The sequence below is a fragment of the Neodiprion pinetum genome, chromosome 6 (assembly GCF_021155775.2).
Source record: "Neodiprion pinetum isolate iyNeoPine1 chromosome 6, iyNeoPine1.2, whole genome shotgun sequence".
In the NCBI taxonomy this organism is placed as follows: Eukaryota; Metazoa; Arthropoda; class Insecta; order Hymenoptera; family Diprionidae; genus Neodiprion; species Neodiprion pinetum.
The window spans coordinates 24,104,882-24,128,386 of NC_060237.1; the positions used below are offsets into that span (position 1 = coordinate 24,104,882).

The following is a 23,505-nucleotide window of genomic DNA, read 5'->3' on the forward strand; positions in this document are numbered from 1 at the left end:
CTTATTCTATTTGGGAGTTGTAAAAAGACTGATTCTCAAATATTGGGTCGAGGGTTCACGTGATAGTAAATTATCCAAGCAAGTTATATCGATTCTTGAACGTTTGATAAAAAAGTTGGCTCGATATGTTCCTGCGGAGTTTCCTCGGAAGCCCCGAGAATTGAAAGAGTTGAAAAGATGGAAAGCAACAGAATTTCGCTTTTTCGTGTTATATTCCGGACCGGTTCTTGTGCGAGACGTGCTAAGCTCAAAAAAGTATAAGCATTTTCTGTCGTTGTCTGTCGCTGTATACATACTGTCAAATGCAAAGTTGTTTTCAAAGTTCGGTAAAATCGCGAAAGCGTTACTGAAAAAATTTGTCGCTCAGGGTGCTAAGTTATACGGACCTCACTTTGTCGTATACAATGTTCATTCTCTGCTGCACGTAATAGATGATGTTAAACGGTTTGGCCCACTAGAGGAATACAGTTGCTTTGTATATGAAAATTATTTAGGCCATTTGAAGCGTCTTATTCGGTCAAAACGGTATCCACTGCAGCAATTAGGTAATCGACTCGCAGAACTGAATTGCGTACGTAAGACTAGATCCCAAAAAAAATATGTTGCCAAATTCAAATCTCCAATCAACTCGCAGGAATGTCAGTCATTGCAAACTAGCAGATTCAAAATATCAATAAAACAGCCGGATAATATAGTGGTCTGTGGTAAAGAAATACTCGTTGTAAAATCGATTGTTAATATTCATGGAGACTACAGAATAGTGGGTACTCCTTTCAAATATAAGCGGGATTTTTACAAAAAACCTATAAAATCGTCGAAACTGGGAATTTTTTTTGTCAGAAGCTTTAATCGTGCAAAGTCTTTTTCTGTAAGTGAGATATCCTACAAATGCATCTGTTTCCCATTTAAAGATGGCTTTACTGTTATCCCGATATTACACGAAAGAATATAAGCAATGATAATCCAAAAGTTAGCTTTTTAAAAGTTGATTTAGCCCGTGTTCTACAAAAATTCATCATTTCTAATACATTAATCAAATTTAACAATCAGTTAATATGAAAGGTCGTGGATCTCATCACTTACAAATCATAGCTGATTATAACACCAAACATAAAATTTTATACTTTCAACACTTGTATTCAGGGCAGTAAAACGATGTATGCCATTGTTGAATTCGTGGTTGGCGAGAAGCGAGAATGTGCATTAGTGCCAGTTTTGTGGCTGGTGGATAATAATACCATCTGCTACTGGCCACGCACGAAGAATGAGGAGCATTTCCTAAAATTAGTCAAATCAAAGGCAATATATCAGAAAACATGGCCCAAGTATCCTGTTCACAACGTTCTGCATACTGGAGGTGATTGCTTACACTTATTCACTAGTACTGATCCTTGATGCCATATTCCTTACTTCTTTGATTTGATATTATTCATTCATTCATATTCACAGTGATATTAATATAATACTGATAAGTACATAATTTATGTTCGTGTATATATATGTATATAGTGAGTCATTCATCAAAAATTGCATGATATTTGTTTTCAAAATGAATATATGAAACACAATTACATGTCTCAGGCTGTTAAATTAATTTTGTTCAATATGTTGCATGATTTATAAGGCACATAAAACGAGCAACATGATATTCATTTCAATTTTGTGTCGTGCTCATCTCTAATTGACCATCAATTATCGATTTCGTATCATGTCTTTTGTATCACATTTGGTGTTACTGTTCTTCACTGCGGTGTGTTGTTAAGATGATATTTCTTAATTAATAATATATATACCAATGTATTTCATAACTGATATTTCCTGAACAGAAAGCTTCGACGCACTACAAAGGACGATGACGCACATCATAGAACACGGTACATCCGAGGAAGATGGCACAGTTTACACCATTAGTAAGAAATCCACAGGGCATTGTTATGAAACAGAGTCGCAGAGCAATGATGAAGATGAAGAGGGCAATGATGAAGCTGTCGTACGTGAAAATATATCCAAAAAGCGTAAACATACAAAGAAATCCAAGAAGAACAAAAAAAAGAAGGTAAAGCGTCAACGTGAGACGTCTTCAGATACTGCAGATGATACATCATCAGTTGATGAAAATTCTCCACCAACACACCATCCCACTTCGAACCCACGACAGAATTTCAACATATCCAATGCATCACCTGTTATCGTTTCTGTAAATGAGACAGCTCGCCCTTCAGCCCACAGTTTGACAAGGTCGATAACTGAATATGACCTATCAACGTCACAAACTTTAGCCTCAACCTCGAATTTGGTAGCTGAAGCTGCAACTGTAGTTGCATCCCGAAATCCACTGAGGCCCATTGACGAGAAAGCTCTACAATATTTGGAACGTATAAAATCTTGTGTAGACCAGAATCAACTCATGCTGAGGAAAATCATATCGAGGCAGCAAGCAACTAACGTGGACAGCGTACAAAGGCCAGAGGTATTTCCAACGCTTCCAATTGAAACAATGGAAGAATTTGCGAACCTCGAAGAACTTCTCAAATCGAATGAGCATCGAATATACCTGGTGAGTAGTGCTTATGGAATGCACGGTTATGAAAATTTAGTATGAATGGGGATATTATTTCAAATATTTAGTCTGAGTGAGCTCATTATTCCAGAATCTGGAATACATCTGATGTGCAATCTGTCTCAGCATATAAAAAGTCATATCAGAATATCGAGATACTTCTTGATTGAGATGGGTAACTACTGAATTTCTTTGTAGACACAAAAACTATCCTCTATTGGAGGCACAAGTGGCCGTCAATGCGTATTGGCTGTTCTCAAGTCATTACTAACAAACGAATTAGCCATGCAGTTCAATTGGGCTGGTAGAGATAAAATTGCTTTCCAAAAGACACTGGTGATGCAAGTTATTTACGGTAATTCAAAAATAATTTGATTTCCATAAAAATTTCGACTTTACTTATAGGGTACTCTCAAATAAATATAGAACAAAAACTTTCATTGATATACAAACCAAGTGTACGTACAGTGTAAATGATATACATTAATAATATTTATTTATGTATTGTTGAAATTCATTGCAGTTAAAGTTTTCATGTCACATTTTGGTGACTTTGCCTTTTTTCAGATGCTGTTAAAGCTACTTTCCATGGTAAGGAATTAGTAAGCGATATCAAGGAAGCGAATATTGCAGCTGCAGTTAAAGATTGGTTGAAACTCGCTCGATCGCGATACTCCTACGTACCTAAAAGACGCCTTCAATAGTATCTGTGTTCTCTTTCGAAATAATGTGTCAATACTTTTTCTAACTCACTCTGCCAGGATTGTGATTTTTTTTCAAGTCCCAAGAGAAAGCTAACGATTTTCCTCATTGAGGTGTATCCACTGTATAATTAGTTTGTTTTATGTTTCATTCGTTGTCAAACCACTCGTATCCGATACAAGTTTTTGTTTGTTTAGATTTACTTAAGTTTACTGTATGTTGTACTTCTATACTCAAGTCCGGAGTAGATGAAAGATAACGATTTTCCTCATTGAGGTACAATCATTGTATGATTATTTTGTTTCATGTTTTATTTGTTATCAAAGTACTCGTATCGGATACAAGTTTTTGTTTGTTTATATTTACGTAAGTTTACTATTTGCTATAGCTACTATACTCTTGTGAGTATATCTATGCAATGTAAGTATACGTATTTGTAAAAGACTGTGTGTATATTACATCCCTGTCAACTTTGACGGATTAGCAGTGATATCGCGGAAGTGAATGCTCCAGCTGCGGTCGAATAATAATTAAAACTTATGCGTACTGCGTACCTAGACAACGCTTTCTATAGCGTCTGTGTTCTTTTTTGAAATAATGTGCCAATACTTTTTATTATTTTACTTTGTCAGGATTGTGATTTTTTACCCAGTCCCGAGATGAAAGCTAACGATTTTCCTCATTGAGGTGTAACCATTGTATAATTATGTTGTTTTGTGTTATATTCGTTGTCAAACCACTCGTATCCTATACAAGTTTTTGTGTATTTAGATTTACTAATACTACTGTACTGTTGATTGTATGTTGTACTTCTATACTCAAGTCCGGAGTAGATGAAAGATAACGATTTTCCTTATTGAGGTATAATCATTGTATGATTATTTTGTTTCATGTTTCATTTGTTATTAAACTACTTGTATCGGATACGAGTTTTTGTTTATTTATATATACTCAAGTTTACTATTCAATTGCTATAGCTACTATACTCTTGTGAGTATATCTATGCAATGTAGGTATTTGTAAAAGACTGTGTATATATTACATCCCAGTCAAGTTTCACGGATTAGCAGTGATATCAGGAAAGTTAATACTCCAACTGCGGTCCAATATTGGTTAAAACTTGCGTACTGCGTACCTAGAAGACGCCCTCTATAGCATCTGTGTTCTGTGTTGAAATAATGTGCCAATACTTTTTATTATTTTACTTTGTCAGGATTGTGATTTTTTACCTAGTCCCGAGATGAAAGTTAACAATTTTCCTCGTTAGGGTATAATCATTGTATGATTATTTTGTTTCATGTTTTATTTGTTATCAAACCTCTTGTATCGGATATAAGTTTTTGTTTGTTCATGTTTACTTAATTTTACTATTTGCTATACTTCTATACTCTTGTGAGTACATCTGTACGATTGAGGTATGCGTATATGTAAAAGACTGTATGTTTATTTATACATCCCAGTCAACATTCACACAGTTACATCATTGGCATAATAAAATGTCCGCATCAACGATACAGACAAACTGGTATATAAAAAACTACTGTTATGTTTCGGATACATTGTTAAAGCGGATATTTCGATACTTGAGCAATGTAACTATTGTCATTGTTGCCTTGGATGAAAGTACCTTATAATAAATATATATCATGTTTCGCAAAGGTGTGTGCTTTATCTCATTTAGTTGTCCTGTATTTCTCATAAGAATACATAGGTGTGGATGTAAAATAATTAATATCATTCAATTGGTGCAAGTTACCATTACTAAAATAGCTAAGAATGTGAGCGTTGCTGTATCATCTAACCCCTGAGATAAGTCCATATTGACCATACAAGAAGCTTTTAACAGCTTGTGTATTAATATAGTATGTACATGAAAAATTATACCGAAAACATATTCTCAAGTTGGTTGTTACACGTTTATCGGAACCGCGTGATATTCGATTAAGTGTATTCAATTAAACGTTTAATAATTGTTTACGGATATCGTTTTTACGTTAAATCAACACACATTAAGTACGTGTATTATTATAAAAAAAATTTTCCAATGAACACGCTTATTAAACGTGTTTGAACCACGAAAAATGGTGGCTATAACAGGTATATATTAAACGTCTACGTTAACATTTAAATTACGTTCTTTCATACTTGTTTCATTACGTTTCCGAAAACCGTAATTTCGACGTTTACTTCAACCGTGGAATATCCGGATCATAATCACTAACAGAAAACGTTGATGAGCGCAGTCGAAAAAACCTATATCAGGGCGGACATTTTTCACGAGAAAAAACGTATGTGCTGAACGATTATTCAACTATATACAACGTTATTTTTCGACGAATTTCTTACGATTTATTTACCAGCAATGTTTATTGGGGACTGGAAAACATGAAGATTGAAATCGAATATCGCGTGGATGCGAAGAAGAATATTTTCATAATTTATCCGCTTGCGCTATTTTTTTTTTTTTTTTTTTTTAATCATTGTTAAATTTTTTCTTCTTGTCACTATGCATACTTATCTACATATTTGTACACGTGGTTTACGTGCACCTAGGAATATAGTGAAATGTATAAACTAAGAATAGTACATACGTGCAGTGCAATCTATAAAATATGTAGACTCGCCTGCCACGCCCGCATGCCTCGGTGTAACGGCTATTTGTTACTATAACAAACGGAAAACGTTATGGATCCATAAATACACAAATATGTGCTTGTCGTATAATACCCACCTACCTAGCTACCTACTATACCTATACTCACTTGCACATACGTGCAACGAGCGTGATGTGGATTTTCAATAGAGAAAACTTGCTGTTCTTGACACGGAGAAATGTAGCCAACGTGTTCCGAGTAATGTTATGCGAAGCGTAACTTGAAGGAGAATTTTTTACATCTTTACAGATCTTGATGTGTCTGGCGTTTTGAACGCGATATGCGTGCGTCGATCGATGTGTATATTAGTCAGTCAGCGATCTGAATAACGCTAGATGATCTTTGTCGTTGGATTTTCGGTTAAGGGATGCAGTGATGTAGAGGATGTAGGAGGAGAGAAGAGAAGAGGTTAACAAAATAAAAAACAGAGTGAAATGAAAATTGACAGGCGCTTATGGCTTGTTAATATAATTGATCAGATATAACTCGTAACGTACAATCCGCTCAACGTCGATATGTATAGGTATAATTGGTTGGCGCAATTTTCATCATTTTTATCTTCTTTTTATTTTCGCCCTTTTCCAATTTTTTGTTTTCCTCTTCTTTTTTGTTTCGCATCCCTCTGAACTGCAGATCGATCGTTAATTTCATAATCCAAGCTTCGCCTATATTGTCATCTTGTCAGCCTGTAACAGTTGCGACAGAAAATTCATTCGCTCATTCGTTCGATGGAAAACGATGAAGAATGTTTCACCTGAAAATGAAAAATCGCCTCGTTTGTAAACGGCTGGTACGTGCCAACGTGAAGGGTTTCGATACTGTAGGCTCTCCATGCTCGGATGCACACACAACACGTCAATAAATATACCAACACATTTCGCACTGTCGAAGAAAAAAGAAATATAGGAAAGTACGCGTGTGTATAATGTTGTACGCGTACGCGTATATATCGTAGAATTGAAGCGCGGAGGACGGGCGGCTGCATTTGTCGCAACTAATTGCTAGCGAACAGTCACCCCCAATTAGCGGATATCTGATTCAAGAGAACCGCTGCGCTAGCTGTACCTACACCTAGTGTTCGTACGTGAAATATCACGCAAAGCGTACGTATTTCTTCGACATTTTTCACAAAGCTCCGTCCGCGCTTTATGTAAAAACAACACCCGCACGGCGTAGCGGCTTAAAAGCAGCACGTATCTGCTTACGCCGGTACAACGAACGTTATCCCGCAATTAAGCCGTAGCTGCGTATATTACGCGCTAAATGCACCGTGCTTACCGTGCTTACCGTGCTTGCCCCGTACAATGCTTGTTATTTCATATTTGCCAGCAGCTTGAGGCGCCTCACCCGCGAGTGAGTCCGCAGTGGATTCCCTCGCAGGTTGTTGAAAGCCCTTTACTAGATTTTTCATTTATACATTGGTACTTTTACAGGTCTCGTGGATCAGGATCAGGGATCTCCATATTCTGACTTCCGCCGACGTGGCTTTCAGCTCGGACGCTCGATTCGCCCCTCAACACACACCGGGAAGCGATGCCTGGACCCTCAGGATCGACAACGCCCGGCGTTCGGATTCGGGGAGATACGAATGCCAGGTGAACACGGAGCCTAAGATGATGTACGCGGTTCAGCTCGCCGTCAGGGGTGGGTTACTATTTTTCGCTGTCGCAACTGCAGTCACGACGTTTGTCGGATGACGTTATTCATTGATGCGATTATTATTCGTCTGCTTCAGATCCCGACAAACCGGAGGGACACGACGAGCCGTCTTCTCAGCAGACTCGCATAAGTAAGTACGAGAAGAAACTACCGAAAGCTCAAACCATATGGACTTCGTTAGATTATTGAAAATTATCCTGTAGACGATTAACCCTTCTTTGACACATTTACCTCTGGTCGCGATTTTGACACACGGGGTCAATTTGACCCGGATGTTGCTTCATCCATCTGTCATGAATATTAACCCTTTGGTCGGATTTTAGTTTAAAAATTCAGGAATATACCATAAACATTCCTTAATATGTCTACAAAATTGAAATACGGAAAGTATAGAATTGAATTGTTTTAAAAAGGAAAGCGAGCATTGAATGAAAAATTTGTCCGTGGCGTCAACGAAGGTTTAAGAACCCCGCTGATCTTGGGGTGCGTAGAAAATGAATGACAATTGATCCATTTCTACCGTATCATTATTATTTATATGTCTTCTGTACGTTAAAACGGTAATTTAATATTCTGCAGCAAAGAGTTGTTGCTTTTCCATGGTTCACCTTGCGCGATCTTATTTATCATATATACGCATAAAAGCATACCTACCCTCGTTCTCAAGTAAGAGATTAATTTCTAAATGATTTCTCAACCCTCTCCTCGGTGAAATTCGTTGATTTCGAAGGGTCTGCGTGTGTAGGAATTTGGGTTGAGCTACTCGAACGGCTTGCAGTGGAACGATGAAATTGTAGCTTCGGTTTGTTTTTCACCCCAAAATGTAACGAACGAATTGAAAAAAGGTGAGGAAAATAGTAAAAATCACCTCAGCATTCTACACCTCTGCTAACTTTAATCAATGTTTCAATTCTATTTTGATAATGCCGGAAATTAAATGGATTATTCGCGTTTTTACTGCTCGCATAAAGTTGCCAATGTAAGTCAATCTTGTGTTTCTCCTTCGATTTTGTTTTTCTCTTTTTTATGAGCGACCCGAGTTTTATCCGCGTCGCTGTGGAGTATTTTCCGACCCTTCCGAACCATCCGCGTCACCTTCTCTTTCTATGCGACGGGAAAAACACGTTTCACTGATCTAAAGCTCTCCGAGCGAGGCATCCTCGCTTCGGGATTTCCGGAGTTCAATTTCCTAAGGGATCTATACGTTCTTCGTCCGACCTTAATTCCAAATTACCGGTGCAGGCGGTTATCTTTTTATCTTATTGTTTCATACTTGTACAGCTTTTGCGCCCGTATATAACCATTGAAAGTTTACAGCGTGAACTTCGTAAAAAATGTTTCAACTTTTTCAAAAGCAATTTTCCCGCAACTACGGTTTATCCGATTTTTATTTCGTTCATTCTCGTAGGAAATTACGGATGTCAATTCCGCCGATTTCGGTACTCGGTAAATAATGATAGTAAATTTCTACTTTTCCGTTCCTTTTATATTCTACTCGTTGCTTTATTCTTATTCAGGTACAATTTGCGATCAAGTTCTGTAGGTTTTGCGTGTAACACTCTACCCCGAGCGACATGAAACGAAGAAAGTGTGTACGGTGAATGAAACCGTGCTCGAATAATTTCGACTAAAATGATCGCGATTTTACATTTTGGTATTTTCCTTTCTCTCGGATTTATCTCTTTATATATCTTGCCGAACTAATGTGAAAGCTGTACAGTGATTCTGCTAACCTCGTTTTACTTATACGTATAAAGATTCAATTCAAAGCTTTCTCCATTTAAATGCCAGTCACATTATTTCCGGGTGGGCGTCAGAGATCCCCTGCAGCAGCAGCAGCAGCAGCTCGGTACTGGTGCTTCTGCTTTTGCCGTTATAATACCATGCTGCTGGTACTGTGCTGCAGGTGCACGAAAGCTCGGTATAATATTTCTCCAAGATGCGTTACCCGGCTACTACCTATATGGATTAACTCGAGTCTAATAGGATCATCCTTGATCTCGATAGAGTTTCGTGTCAGCTTAAAGGCGTAGAAAATGGAAAGAGAAAGGAAGAGAGACGGAAATATAGAGGTAGAAGTAGTTCTTTTGTGGAAATTGATTTTCGACTCCACCTTGCGACCAAGTACCACTTTGAATTATGTATACCTTAAAGGTGCTGATCTACACATACATCGTTGAACAAGGAATTTCTCGAGGTTAAAAAATCGTCGAGAAACCTTCTTTCTCTTTATACATCGTTATTCAGGGTGGTTGCGATATTTTATTGAACTTTACTGCCTTCCAATCTCACGGTTATGTCTGCATCCACCTCATATTACAAAGGTGAACTCGTTCGCTAAAAAAATTCATTTTCCGTCGTTATATTGCCGGGTGTTTTTTATAATTCACGTTACCTTACCTTATGCTTGAACGTACTTGAAAATGAAATAAGAACGAAAAAAACCATCGATAAAGTTAACTTTTATACAAATTTCAGGGATCAATTTCAAACCCACAGATAGATACCTGCTACAAAATATAATTGCATGAGTGACTTTGAACTGATAAATTGGCGTTACATAAGAAATAAATTTAATTGTCCACTTTGCCGCGAACGAATGACGAATGATCGATGAGAGGATCAACGGTACCGGTTTCAACTTACAATTATCGTCAAATCTTCGGCCGTGTCACTTGTGGTAATAATATTTGTTAAAAACATGACCTTCAGGTTACGAGAGTACGGCACCTCTGGCGGCCATAATGGGCCCCAGGGAGCAGAGGGTGTCTTCCGGGTCAACTATCACCCTTAGGTGCGTCGTCACGTCGCCCTACCAGACGAGGCCCGTCAGAGGCGTGCAATGGCTTCGGGACAACAAACTTCTAACATTCCAGGTGAGTGATCACAACGTACGCCGCCTATTAATACGCTCTTCGGTAATCGGCGATTCCTCTCGTTTGCCCGATCCTGAACCTCAGTCAGAATCACGTGATGGATTCACTTTCACCCCGCGTCTTTTTCTCAGATCCCGTTTTTCACCGCTGCTTCTGCTGCGGTGCAGAGTTTAACTAATTCGAGTCTGACACCAGCTGTCTCCTTTCTTTCTTTCTTTCTTTTTTTCTTTCTTTCTTACTTTCGCCGTGTCTTTACGCAGTTCAGTACTCAGTTATTTTTCTCATCTATCCACTCGTTTCACCTTAATACCTATCCCCCCCCCCCCTCCCCGACTTGTCGATTTTCAATTGCTGCACGACGAATTACGTTAGCTTTTCGAGGTCCAACAGAGGCTTCGGCTTTATTTTAATTTCACCCTAACTCCGAACTTAATTCATACTGTCTCGGTTTGTAGAATGCGATTTACTTTCGTTTTAAGAATGGGGTACAAAATTTTAGAAAGTTTTTTCTTACCCTCGTTTGTTTTTGTCCAATTTAATTCACCGTGTCGCAAGACAGCAGCACGGAGAACCGAAGGATGTGGTAGGAAAAAAAAACGCGTAATTCAGAAAAGTAACGAATTCCGCATTCACCTCGCGTTTTATTGATGGTTTCGTTAGGCTTAAGCGATTGTTTCGAAAACCTCGAGTAACTTCACGAATGCTTATATATTCGCCTATAGGTATACATTGTCCTACTTTTGGCCGGAAATTGGAATATTCTCGTCAGCAACGTTAAAGCCGTGCATAAATTTACTCGGATGAATGTCTAAGGTTTGGGGGTGAGATCGATGTATGATACATAATTCCATCGTGCAATAATTGAAAAGTTTCGCGGTGGGTGTAAACAAGCGCCAAACACGCGGTTGGTTCGAATCTTATCCTGCCTATACTGCGGTTAAAAGTTGTAGCCGTCAATGCATGTCCCTCGGGAGTGGAAGTTAAGAAGCAGATACGGATAGTCCTGGAAGTTTTCCTCGCGAAATATATTTGTATTTTTATTTTTGCAAAATTAAACGGCTAAGATTTGCATGGCGTAGTGGCGGGTGTCGCGAACCGAGTTGTGCCAATAGCACGATTTCAAAAAATGTTCCTCCTTCTCGAGACGATGAAATAGCTTTCAAGCGGATCTCGTGGCTTTTCGTCTTGTTATCTAGTACACACCTGCGTTGCTACACGTAGGAATCCACATATTTCATTGCATACACACGCAAACACATACTTATCCCAAACCTCGAAGAAGAGCGACGTCTTATATATTCTGTCAAAATCAGACGACGCGAAGCTTTTCACGTCACGTACATCGTTTACACTATGCGTTTACCTATGATACAACTTGCATTGTGTTATACCACGTATATATGTATGTTATGAAATTCGGCGAGGTGCTTTTCGAATTTGAAAGTATATTTTTACGGGAGGAGAAACTTGACGAGAAAATTACTATATTTACGTGATTTATTGCAAAAATGCCAACGGAATTGTTATTTCTCTTGCGTTATGCCTGATGTAATTCGACTTGCGGCAGAGAGATAATTTGGATGAGGTAGAACCGAATGAGTTGGTGTTTTGAGGTTGATGCGACCAATATGCCGGCAATTGGAGGTTTTTTCGATAAGTTGTATTTTCATTTCGCAGGCTGCCAGGGGCGGCATCATAGTGGAGACGGAAAAGGGGGCGGCTCAGACGGTTTCGGAGTTAACCTTGGCCGGCGTGACCCCAGCCGATGGGGCCAGATATTCTTGTCGACCGACGGAAGGTCGTGCGGATACGATTCTCCTCGTCGTGGACGAAGGTGAGCTCTTTCCCATTGGCCTTCCCGCATGCGGATCCCAGATTCGGCAAATCTCGGGGGCATCTTTTTCCCCAGCTCTCGTCCCCGATTAGATGGTATTGAACGAGGCCAAGCGTCGGCAACGAGTAAAATAAAATAATAAATACGCGAGGGGGGGGGGGGGGGGGGGGGGGAGAAAACCAGGAAGAGAGAAAGAAAACGGGGAAACAGAGAAAGATAATGAAGAAACGTGCGATGAAAAATTGAGGATCATATCGCAGTAAGACGCGGAAGAGTATTGAACGAGACGTAATATCGGGATGTATTAAGTATAGATATGATCTATACGGTTTTTTTTTCTCGATTCTAGCCATTCACCGTATACGCGACAATTCAGGTAAATGGATTGCTGGCGGTAGAAATGTCGGATCGGGTTTCTACCACTTCTTGGCCAATTCACTTAACGCATTTAGAATTCACAATTTACAACCCATACAAAATTACAGTCACAAATCTTCTGCGAGTACCGATTTACTACTCACGCTTTCCGTGCGACTGCTGCAGACTTTTACTCCCCGGAACGGTGAAAATGCATTCTCTCTCACGCCCTTTCTCTCTCTCTCTCTCTCTCTCTCTCTCTCACGACAGTTTCTGCAAGTAGTGCAGAAACAGTCGTTATAATATTATAAATTCTAGAGGGAATTAAATAATAATAAAATGCAGCTACCGACGAGTGACGAGAATATTTAATAGATTTGACGCCCGGCGGTATTATACTTTGCAGGGTGGAAAAAATTGCCTGTATTATAATTCGGTGCTCACGTATTTTATTATTACTACTCTTTCTTCCGCGACTGCAATCCAATCTAAGTTACGTTGGTAACGAAACAGCAGCGTTACGTATCTACGATTCCCGTGATTCGAGGGTCGGTGTGTCCTTCGAAGCTTTAACACGTATAATATTCTCCGTACCTGTAACTTTACGAATCTGAATTGACTCTGGCAAGTGTGGCGGAGTTGCTTGTCGGTTGGTCTCTAAGTTTATGCGCTTGATGTGTATAAGTGCCTTATGCTATTGTATCGAAGCGTCGACCATGAATTCTCCAAGCGTTGAAACTCGGGGTAACGTTACCTACCTCGTAGCCACTCAGTCGGTCTTTGATTAACGACTCAAATCGAACGTAAACTTTATGCATTATATATAACCTGTACGTACACTGTACAACGAAGCAGCGAGCGTTGGAGAGTCGAGCAATGTTTGCCCTTTCTGCTGACACCTTTGATACACTCAGCTAGAAAGTTACTTTTCGAGTTAATTAACTCGGTAACGATGACAGAGAATTACATAACTCGAACGGAAAATAAAAACGAAACGGAAAGATAGAAATTGAAACGAAGATGGGTTGCACGAGAGAATCGCGAAAACTTTGATCTGCGTAACAAGTTCGAGTGCTGGAAAAAAAAGAATCGTAGCATCTTTACTCCAACGAAGAATTGAACTCATTGATTTATAATCGTGAAGACGCACATTTTTCCGTGCATGGAAAAGCGCCGCGATTACGAGATAAATAGCTGTAATGATTCGACTGGGCGAAGGTTTATTAAAGGGGAAACTACGCGTCTACTATTTCGAAAACTATATATACTCGAATGGGGGTGGGGGGTGAACAAGAATGGCTTAAGTACTCAGTGGTGGTCCGCATAACGGAGACGTTTTTGTCGAGCACGGGGGTTTGAGGCTGTCTGAGCTAATTCTTATGCGATCGTAAATAACGTTGGCGCATATATCAAAACTTACAACGACTTCCAACCCACGACCAAGTCCCAGACCTGTCCTTTCCCCGCCCCGGTCCATATCCTCGCCCTTTTTCCCCTCGTACCTCATACCCTTTGACGTAACTCGAATCGCCGACCCAAACCACACACCCTTACTGCACATTTACTTTCGGTCTGCACAAATTCCTCCTAATCCAACTTCGATTTTTCGCACTGCGCGATCGCAGAATTTTTACTTTCGCATTGAACACGTGAAGTTCAACACAAAACAAGTTGTTTCTTTACAAATTTTTATCTATACCTACGCGAAAGTTTGATTTTGTTTCAACGAAACTAAATTTGATTATGCTTACGAAGTGTAGCGTTTTTATTGTCAACGAGCTGTAACATATTTTTTTTCACATACTTTCAGGATACTTGACGAAAGGTTTCATCTTGGAGAATCTCGATCGTTAAAAAATTTCTGTAGAACAAATACGAAGTTCGAATATGTACATTTCTAAAAGTGTTCCAAGCAACGAATAGGAATTCCTTAGCTCCTATGGGAATCCAACGAGTTCATTAATTTTTCTGACGTTCGATCGATTTCCGCTGGTTACTTTCGTCGATAAATATAACTCGAATGTCATCGAACTTCGAATGAGATTGTTCTGAGCGAAGACATTCGGAATGAACAACGATTACGTCAATGGAGAAGGCGACCCTATAGGAGGGATGAAATTCCGGAGGGTTCGATGAAGCCAAAAACTCGACGAAGCACCGTCAATAAAACTATTACATATAATTAATTACAGAGGTTGAGAAGTATAGGAGAGTTGAAAACTGCGGTGGTAAATAACAATCGGGGCTGACGCGACGCTGGAATGCGACGCCGAATGAATAGAATCGTTCGAAAAGTTTTCGAGGTTTCGTCGAAATATCGAGTTCAATTGCGATTCGTACGACCAAACCGTAACGCGCGAGATGAATTAATTAGTAATTAGTCTCGTTTGAAATTCATTCAACCGATTTGGTAGGTATATAATAATTTTTTAAGTATTTTTCTCTTCAACAAAACCGAATACCTAATAACCAGCTTTAAATTTTACGAGGATAATTCATTCGTTCTTCTCCCCAACTTTCGCGAATTACTATGCAATTTATGTAATTCACCTGGGTGCAAATATGCCCTGCGAGTACCTACTCGCGAAGTGATTCTGTCGAAACGAGTAGGTATGATTCGCTGTTGAACTAACGCGGACGTTAACGCTAACGACTATCTGGGCGCATCTCGCGATCAAATCGGTCCGTCGAGAGTCGTAGATACCCATGCAACTCCGCCATCCCCTTCCAACCCCGAGAAAAGAGACGCTTCGTCCAGGTTAGCACCGGCATGCCTGCGTACCGTGACCGTCCCCTCACCCACGGTCACTGACTTGCGAACTTTTTCTCAGTCTCTAAATCACCCAACGCGCACTGTACGCGCTGCAAAGTACATAGGTATATACGTACATGTACATGCACCTACGTATCGAATGTGCGGGAAGTTGGTAGAGGGTATATATATAAACGTATACGTGTATACGTGAAGGTGGGTGGGAGGAGGACATACCGATGCGATGAAATAGTTTTATTAACACCAAATCGAGGGAACTTGAACAAATAATCGTATGATTTGTGGCTAATATATACCGAGCTCTGACCCGCGGCCTGGCACCGGGTACAAATCGACGGTGGAATATATCCATATATATATATATATATGGGAAATATTTCGAGGGGTCGCAATGCAGCATTTCTCTCCTCAAATAACTAAATATATTTCTCTCTGTACGTTCTGTTTGTGTGTATTTTTTTTTGTTTTTCAATTTCTTTTTTTTTCCTTCTTGTTCTTATTTCGAATCCATGGATGGAAACCCCGCAAGGACATCATCCCGGAAATGGGTGCAAGACGCGTGTATATTACAGACATATCTTCATTTTCGTATTTTACGGTAAATACACGTGTAACATCTATATTGATCGTTGCAGCAGTGTTGATTTGATAACAAAACTGTACATCCTGGATGCAGACTTCAGTTGTGCAACGCAGAGATACCTTTCATTCTGTTTGTCGGTGCTGAAGTACAGCTGATAAATACATATGTTACTTTTGTTTCGAAAGCATTTTTTTTTTTTTCTAACCATACTTTTCATAAAGTTTTTGTAAAGAAAATTCAGACTAGAATCGTACGCTTGATCCAAGCCTCACGCAAGCACATTGCCTGTACGTATTTATTTTTTAAAGATATTTTTCGCTTTGTCGAAAAGTATTCAAGTTGAATTCACAGGTCGGTTCTTCCGCAAGGTGCTGATCTTGTATGTATACATTTCTTTTTTTTCGTTTTGTTCTCCGTTTCTGTGTATTATCGAAACGTGGATTTACAGCTGTATGCCATATATAAAGGTACATATATATCGGGAATGTGGAAAGAGGCGGAGAGATCGACGCGTTGCGGTTTGTAACCGTGCGGAGGGGGTTGGTTGTCTACCCTGTGGTTGTTCTTTTTAAAGTGAAAGGGTCGGAGGGTTTCGGGAAGCGAGAACGGGAACCGGGGACGAGTTGGGAAGAGAAAAAGAGGGCAGACAACGCAGCCGAGCTAAAACCTACAAATCTTCCACCGTTCCCTGTCAGGAGTCGCTGCTGCGTTGCCAGAGGGTTTGGCGGGACTCGAGTTTCAATAAACAGCGCAAAACTCGTAACCTTAATAATAATAATGATGATGATAATAATAATAATAATAATAATAATAATAATAATAAAGGAAGTGATAGGAATGAGAAAACAAAAAGGAGAGAAAGAGCCGGAGAAATAGAGTATAAAATACAGGGAAAGAAAAATCCGGGAAGCACGGACTCCATTATGCAGTGGATTTCATATTATTTTATTCCATAAAAAAAGCTTGCAGCAGGAAAGTAAGCTCTTCGGGGAAGGGGTTGGAAAGAAAAATTCTTTCTCGATAGCCTCGTTTCGTTGATAATAAAGAGAGTGAAAAGAATTACACACTTAGCAATGATCGCATCGAGAATGAAAAGCTTCCACCGTGAACTCATTAGCTTTTCACGTCGAGGTATTAATTGTTACGGAATCGTTCGAACGATATTGAATGGATGCCTTAAAAGCTTCGGTGTAGGCGAATAGCGGGAAACACCCGTTTAATAATCGTCTGCTTGATGGTAAAAATATGTTCAAAATGCTGTTTGGGTTTAGTCGCTGACGGAAATGTAGTCCTCCATCTCACGGAGTATTTAATATGCGGATGATAAACGTACGCTCAAGAAATTTATGCGTAAAAATTTTTATTACATTTTAAGGCTTGACGTGTAATTTCTACATGTCGTGAAATATGTCCTAAATTTTGGTATTCGATTGCGAGAAATAAGAAGGACTTAATTTCTTCGTACCGTTGCGATTCGTCGTTGTATAAGTTTGGTAAATATTTTCCAAATTGATTGAGTTCCTTTATTGTTTCAGGGGAAAGAACGGAGGCCATGCATCGTGACGGTATGCGACATGACGACATGCAACGTGACGCCAGCTTCGCAGCTTCGGGAAGTCAAGGGACGCGAATGTCCGACTGGCTTTTCATAAACATTGTCGCGTGGTTGACAATTTCCATAAATGTGAAAACCTCTTAATCGTTTCGATGTAGGTATACCCTTATAAGGAAACGCGTCTCCACGCTTGCATCCCAGTATTTCTGATTGATAGTTCGTATAAGACGTCGTTTTAATGATAAGAAAAGTTCGAAAGGTACGAGCCTGTTACTTTTGAACTGAGGGAAAGTTTTAGATACTAAGTAAGACAATAACGTATAAGATTAGCCTGGTGTTTGAATTCCCTGAAATTTTACGGACCAATGATTCTTCTTTTTTTTTTTTATGACCGTGTACAACGGATATTACCAGCCGTTCTGATCCAACTGGTAAAATTTAATTCAATCGCGTCGAATTTATTCGATTTTTATTCTACGCTGCAGGCAGGTTCTTCATATAGCCGATAATTGAGCTTCGAATGTTACATAGACTAAAATCGTCTCCGGCCTGTAGTTGACAAAGTAACTCGTTATTCATATTTCCATTTACCACATACTGCGGCGAGAGTAAGCCTTGGGATTAAGCCGGGCGAATATTTAGGCCATAATTCGTCCCGCTTCACACGTAGCCACCTTTTACCACTTCAGACTCGATGATTCATATTTTCATTTTGCCCACTCGTTGTCATTAAGAATTTTCCACGAACCACCCTTCTCGCCCTCAAAGTTGTAAATCACAAGCCTGCCTAAACTCTGGACGATTCTCCTTCGTACTTCTATTTATTCGTCATATTTTTACCACAGATATACCAATTACGCGTATTCACTACGATCAGTCAATCATTCTTCGAATCCTCTTATACGCTCTGTTCAAGAGAAATTGGGGTCGGCCGGGATTCGAAAACAGAGAAAAAACGCACGTCTAGCGTGGAATATTGACTTGGTGGATGTCAAATCGCGATCCCCCGGGTATATTTCATTTGGAATACAAGAGTGCTCTGATACTTTCTTAATGAGGAGGCGACGACCAGCCAATGGCTTTTCACTTGTGGCGGTAATAGTGAAGTAATACGCAGGTATCGTGAATATCGAAGCGCCGAATCAGAAAGAACGGTTGGACAAAATTTATTTTATTTTAATTTTTTTGCTTTTATGGCACTGCAATGATTTTTGTTGTTTCGAGCAAAATTTTTTTACCACCGAGATTCTGACCAGTGCACGTAAAAATTCTTTGAAAAACCTACATAGAAGCTCGACGAATTCTCTAAGCGTATAATATAAGTATAATAACTATGATTGAAATAATTCAGAGGTGAGATATTTATTTTATTTAATTACATATAATATAAATCTACTAAATGCGGAATATATTTTGTTAAATTTGATGTAATTCGAGCTAATGTATAATTATCCTAATAATTTTAATCACAATCGCAATTCCGACTTAGCTGTAGGATTGTCTTAAGGGCGGACGGATTTCTATGCAATTTCACGTTAAGTTCACGATTTGTGTACGAATGAAGTTTAGTGTGCGGAGGTGATCGTCGAAGATGAACAATTACGAGCTTACAGCTATGCGACTACGTGCGCGATATTCACGCTCTACAAACTGTACTAAAAGCTCTAAATTTACGTCAGCTCGTAATAATCGTAATTCTTTATCCCGACTACGTGACCGTTGGACTAGCATCTCTTATACGTAAGCTAGACGATCGGTGCACGGTTTTCATCGCAAGACAATCCAGCTTTGAGTAGAGTCACTAGTTTTAACTTTCGCACGTGAGAAAGTTCAAGCGCACGTGACCTCGATAAAATGGTGAAAAAGGAAAGATCCACGAGAGCAAAGAATATTGAAAAGTTGACGATAATCACCAGTTGCAAAAATATGTACATATATTCTTACAACGGATGGAGATTATTTGTAATCAGGTACGCAGATACAAGGTTTGCGATTGTTTCTTAATCATAAGTAGATTCCTATTTCATAATTTCTTTAATATTTAAATTGGTAGAACTCTTAAAGTTGGTAAAAGGTCTGCAGGTATTAAATTATGCTTCTTCTCATAGCTCTTTGCCCATTAGAGTAACCAGATGACGTGGAACCTGTGAATCAATTGAAATACGAGTTTTATTTTCAGATATTGTTCTAAGACCAATTAACGACGGTTGATCAAACAGTAAAGTTATCGCTATTCGACGGAATAATTATTTCGTGTAATACATTGTTCGCAAATCAGACGAATGACAATAGCGACGATGTCAAAATTTGTACTATTTCAAAGCACAAACATGCCTCGGAGTTTCAAATGTCGAGGGTCCGTATCATTTTGGTTCCGTTTTTCGTGGTCCGAGGGTTTGACGATTTAATTTACGATGAACAAGAGTAACGAGTAAATAAAAATAATAATGAAAGTAGAGAGGCATATGATACCGCGTTTTATCTGCGTACATTACCACCAAATGTCTCTCCATGTACCAGCTTCCCGCACACCTTTTTCATCGCCAAATATCCCGTGCTATCAACAATAGAGCGGTGAGAAGCGCTGAAGATGAAAAATAAGAAGAAGAAGAAGAAGAAGGCGAAGAAGAAATCCTCATCGTTTACGGAGCGAGAACCGGCTCATCGCGCTGCATATGAGGAAGTTTTCATGCATCAGCTAAGCTGCGAGCGCGTTACCTCGTCATCTCGGGACCTCTTCATTCCGCCAGAGGACCAAGATTTACACCTGCAGCGTTGCGCGCCGTTGAATGCGCCGGCTTAACGTGAAATTTCATCAGAATTGACCCGAGGGATCGTTTCGCTGGCTGACAACCTAGACAAGTTTCCACCCGGCTTCGGTTAACTCGTTGAGATAGCGCTTTTGGATGGTTTATATCACGTCCTCGATTATCACCTCGCACTTCTCTTGCTCACGTCTCTTAATCTTGAGTGACGTTATACCTTGAGAACTATTCGGTATTTGCTAACGTGATAATTAATATCATCACGCCTCGGAGCGAGAGACGTCTTGACGGAATGTTTTCATCGCCTCAGCGAAATTCGTTGTGAATTTTTTTCACTCAAGATTGGCGCTGTATAGTCCGCATACACCTTATATTCATTCTTTAACATTGTATACATATACATATACATGTAATCTTTTCATCTTCGACACACAATTTGTTTCGCGAAATTTTTCTTTACACGGCCTAAGATAATTGATGCGAGCTGTTGTGCAAAAGCGGATGAACATGACGAAAATTTTTTGAGCCCGCGGGGGAAATCTGGCAAAGTTGGGGGAAGGGGGGGTCGTCTCGAAGAAAGTAAAAGACCGTATATATAAGATAAGCCCGGGAGGAGCTTTTGGAGGCGGAAAATCGTTCGCGGCGTATAAGGAATATTAGACAGTGTATTGGTATATTCCTGCAGATTAAATGGCGGGGAGTTGGGGTGAATAAGCGTTGGAGCGTGTGCCGGAGCGAAGGAAGATTGGAAACGGATGTTCTTGTCCAATTCATGCATTAGATTTCTTCTGACTTCTCTTCTTTTCATTCGCTTAATTTTTTTTTTTTTTTTTTTTTTTTTTTTCAGCCCGATCCGCGAGTTTTGGCCCAAATTTTCCTCACAGCTTTGTTCTACCCTTCACCATTTCAAATTAACACCGTGCATGAAGGACCGCAAGAGCCAACAAACTTGTTATATATCTACGCGCAGCTAAGCACGGCGTATCATTCACCCAAAGACAAACAGATAGACTGACTGGAGACGAATGGATACGAACAAAGAGGAAAGATCAGATTTAGGCTCCACCGGTAATCCGCCCCTGTCGTTTAAACCCTGGGGCGGATATTGTACTGCCTGCAGAACATCGTGTACTTGAAATTTTCCGGCACGCACCGAGGCGTTCAAGTATCCAGGCCGGAAAATATCAGGTATACATAAATATGTACGGTATATTACATATTACATATTACATAAGTTTTTTTGAATTCAATATCGTTTCAGTGAAATCATTCAAATTCATGATCTGTCAAGCTTTCGAATCCCATTTGCGCGGACATCAAGCAGAAAGAAAATCTGGATTTAAAAACTTCCCAGCGATGTAGGTATTCCTTTTTTTTTTTACTCACACTTCTCCAATACTTTCAGGATCGCAATTCGCAGAAATTTGCTAACATTGTACTTTGATTTCGATTATTTTGAAACTTCTTTGCCGGACCGTTAAGAAAAAATAATCTGGTTAGCCGGGGAAAAAACGTTAAGCATAAGAGGTAATAAAGGTGCTGATTCCTCTCTCCTTGGATGGTTGGTCCCGAGTCCCACGGGTATCCCATCGCCTGGCTGAAGTCTGAAGATAGATCGGAGCTTGTCGTGAAACTGACTTCCCGATGAATGCGACACAATCAACTATCCAGTCCCGGAGTAACTCCTCGTGAGTTGCGCGGGGACATAAATTTTCAAACAGAGTTAGATTTTAACACCGACGGGGGGATAGAGAGAGCGTCTAGACGATGGAACGATCCTGCGGACGAAACTTAACTTTTGTAGGTAAATATTGGTCGATTATCACAGAGTATGTCTATCGCATCACAGAGGTAAAACGAAACTTCAACGTCATTAAAGAACTCGTTATTACAGCACAACCGTTGCAGTTCTCGTATTCAAGCGTGTTGATTATACACCAAGTTCGCCCGCCCGGTAAGCAAGTTAGTGTGAAATTATGGAAATAATCTTTGCAAAGGCTGGGAATCGAGGGTGGCGGAACGATTAGTTGAATCACTATTTTATTCCGAGAAAAGAGAATAAATTACGGTGAATACGATCATTTTTGTGCGGAGATTTGCTCGAATACAGGCTGCCCTCGTCTTTATATGACAGTCGGAAAAGTAGAGTGAAGAAGGGAAGAAAATATGTCGAGGAGTGTAAAATAAAACTAGCACATCCGTCCGCACGAGTCAGGAACAGACGACAGAGATATAAAGAGAGCGAGAGAATACCGCTGGTCGGAATCCATTCAACGGTAGAATACTTTTTCCACTTCCGAGCAGTGATTAACTTAAGTCCAGCAATTTTCTTCCCCAACATTTTAAACTGAATTAATTAACCTGCCTGACAAACGCCGAGTGAGCGCCTTGGCTTTTAGCAGCGCTCTCTAACTTGAGAGAATATTATTAATTATTAAGGTACGGAGCGATCGTAGAACTGTACTCGTGTAGATCGAGGGGTTTGACCCGGAACTCATTACAGCATCGAAATCAACCCTTCCGACCGGCCTTCCCGCTCTGCTATTCATGCAACGAATTACCGACAGGTCTTGTCGAGTTGTATCGATTACTCATTGGGAGAAACTGTGATATTCAATTCTCTTCTCAAATAGCCTCGCAATGTGGAGGAACGAATTTTCACAGATAGAAAAATATGGGTGCGATACGTTGTAACTGTGAAAGGTATAGCCGCGTAATGTGATACGGATTAATTAAGTAGATGTCATCACTCGCGTTTGTACAACCTCGCCAATTCTCCCGCACTCGCAAATTCTTTATGTTAAATATGGAACGTACTTCTCTCACGAGCTATGAAATATTCCGATAACAATGGCGAAATGGATTTGAATATTTCAGAGGCTTTCGCCAAGACGGTGCATGTTTTAAAATCTAATGACTCGCCTGCACCGCGAAGTAATTGAAATTGTACCCGTCGTGTATTTGACTTTTCATCAGTTTTACTCGCTGTTGTATCAATTGTAAGCGTGGGAATATTAACTTGTCGAAATCGCTGGAAATCACTTGAAATTACTTGAAAAATTGCTCGTCACCCGATCTATGAGTGAATACCCCGCCGATCGTACGATAATTTTATCGTCATTTCCCACCACGTTTATCAATCCTCGAATTGTATTTAAGAAGTTAATCTTTTTATATGAAAATCGGA

The 23,505-nt window shown here is 39.7% G+C and overlaps 2 protein-coding genes across 4 annotated transcripts in view; both read left to right on the forward strand.

Annotated features, from left to right (window-relative positions):
• The window catches only part of LOC124221893 (zwei Ig domain protein zig-8), a 72,947-nt gene that overhangs the window by 47,577 nt on the left and 1,865 nt on the right, over positions 1–23,505 (forward strand). Inside the window, exons 4-8 of one of the 3 annotated variants that reach the window (XM_069137295.1) lie at positions 7,350–7,560; positions 7,652–7,705; positions 10,279–10,451; positions 12,129–12,285; positions 17,534–17,707. In XM_069137295.1, the coding sequence (XP_068993396.1) occupies positions 7,350–7,560; positions 7,652–7,705; positions 10,279–10,451; positions 12,129–12,285; positions 17,534–17,697 (759 nt within the window). In that variant the 3' untranslated portion in view covers positions 17,698–17,707. Of the gene's footprint in view, positions 1–7,349; positions 7,561–7,651; positions 7,706–10,278; positions 10,452–12,128; positions 12,286–14,452; positions 15,070–17,533; positions 20,010–23,505 lie in introns of those variants that run through there. The other 2 variants (XM_046632313.1, XM_069137296.1) reach the window with 2 other exon arrangements.
• Positions 1,156–4,960, forward strand: LOC124221897 (uncharacterized). Its single transcript, XM_069137085.1, has 4 exons — positions 1,156–1,357; positions 1,827–2,557; positions 2,759–2,915; positions 3,128–4,960. Exons 1-4 carry the CDS (start codon positions 1,156–1,158, stop codon positions 3,262–3,264), a joined length of 1,227 nt encoding a protein of 408 aa, XP_068993186.1. The 3' UTR covers positions 3,265–4,960.

Bases quoted from the DNA above. Each gene is read 5' to 3' on its own strand.
- LOC124221897 (XM_069137085.1), top strand. From the start codon at position 1,156: ATGTATGCCATTGTTGAATTCGTGGTTGGCGAGAAGCGAGAATGTGCA. The intron at 1,358-1,826 runs GTGATTGCTTAC...TTTCCTGAACAG, and splicing joins CAACGTTCTGCATACTGGAG to AAAGCTTCGACGCACTACAA. The intron at 2,916-3,127 runs GTAATTCAAAAA...GCCTTTTTTCAG, and splicing joins GGTGATGCAAGTTATTTACG to ATGCTGTTAAAGCTACTTTC.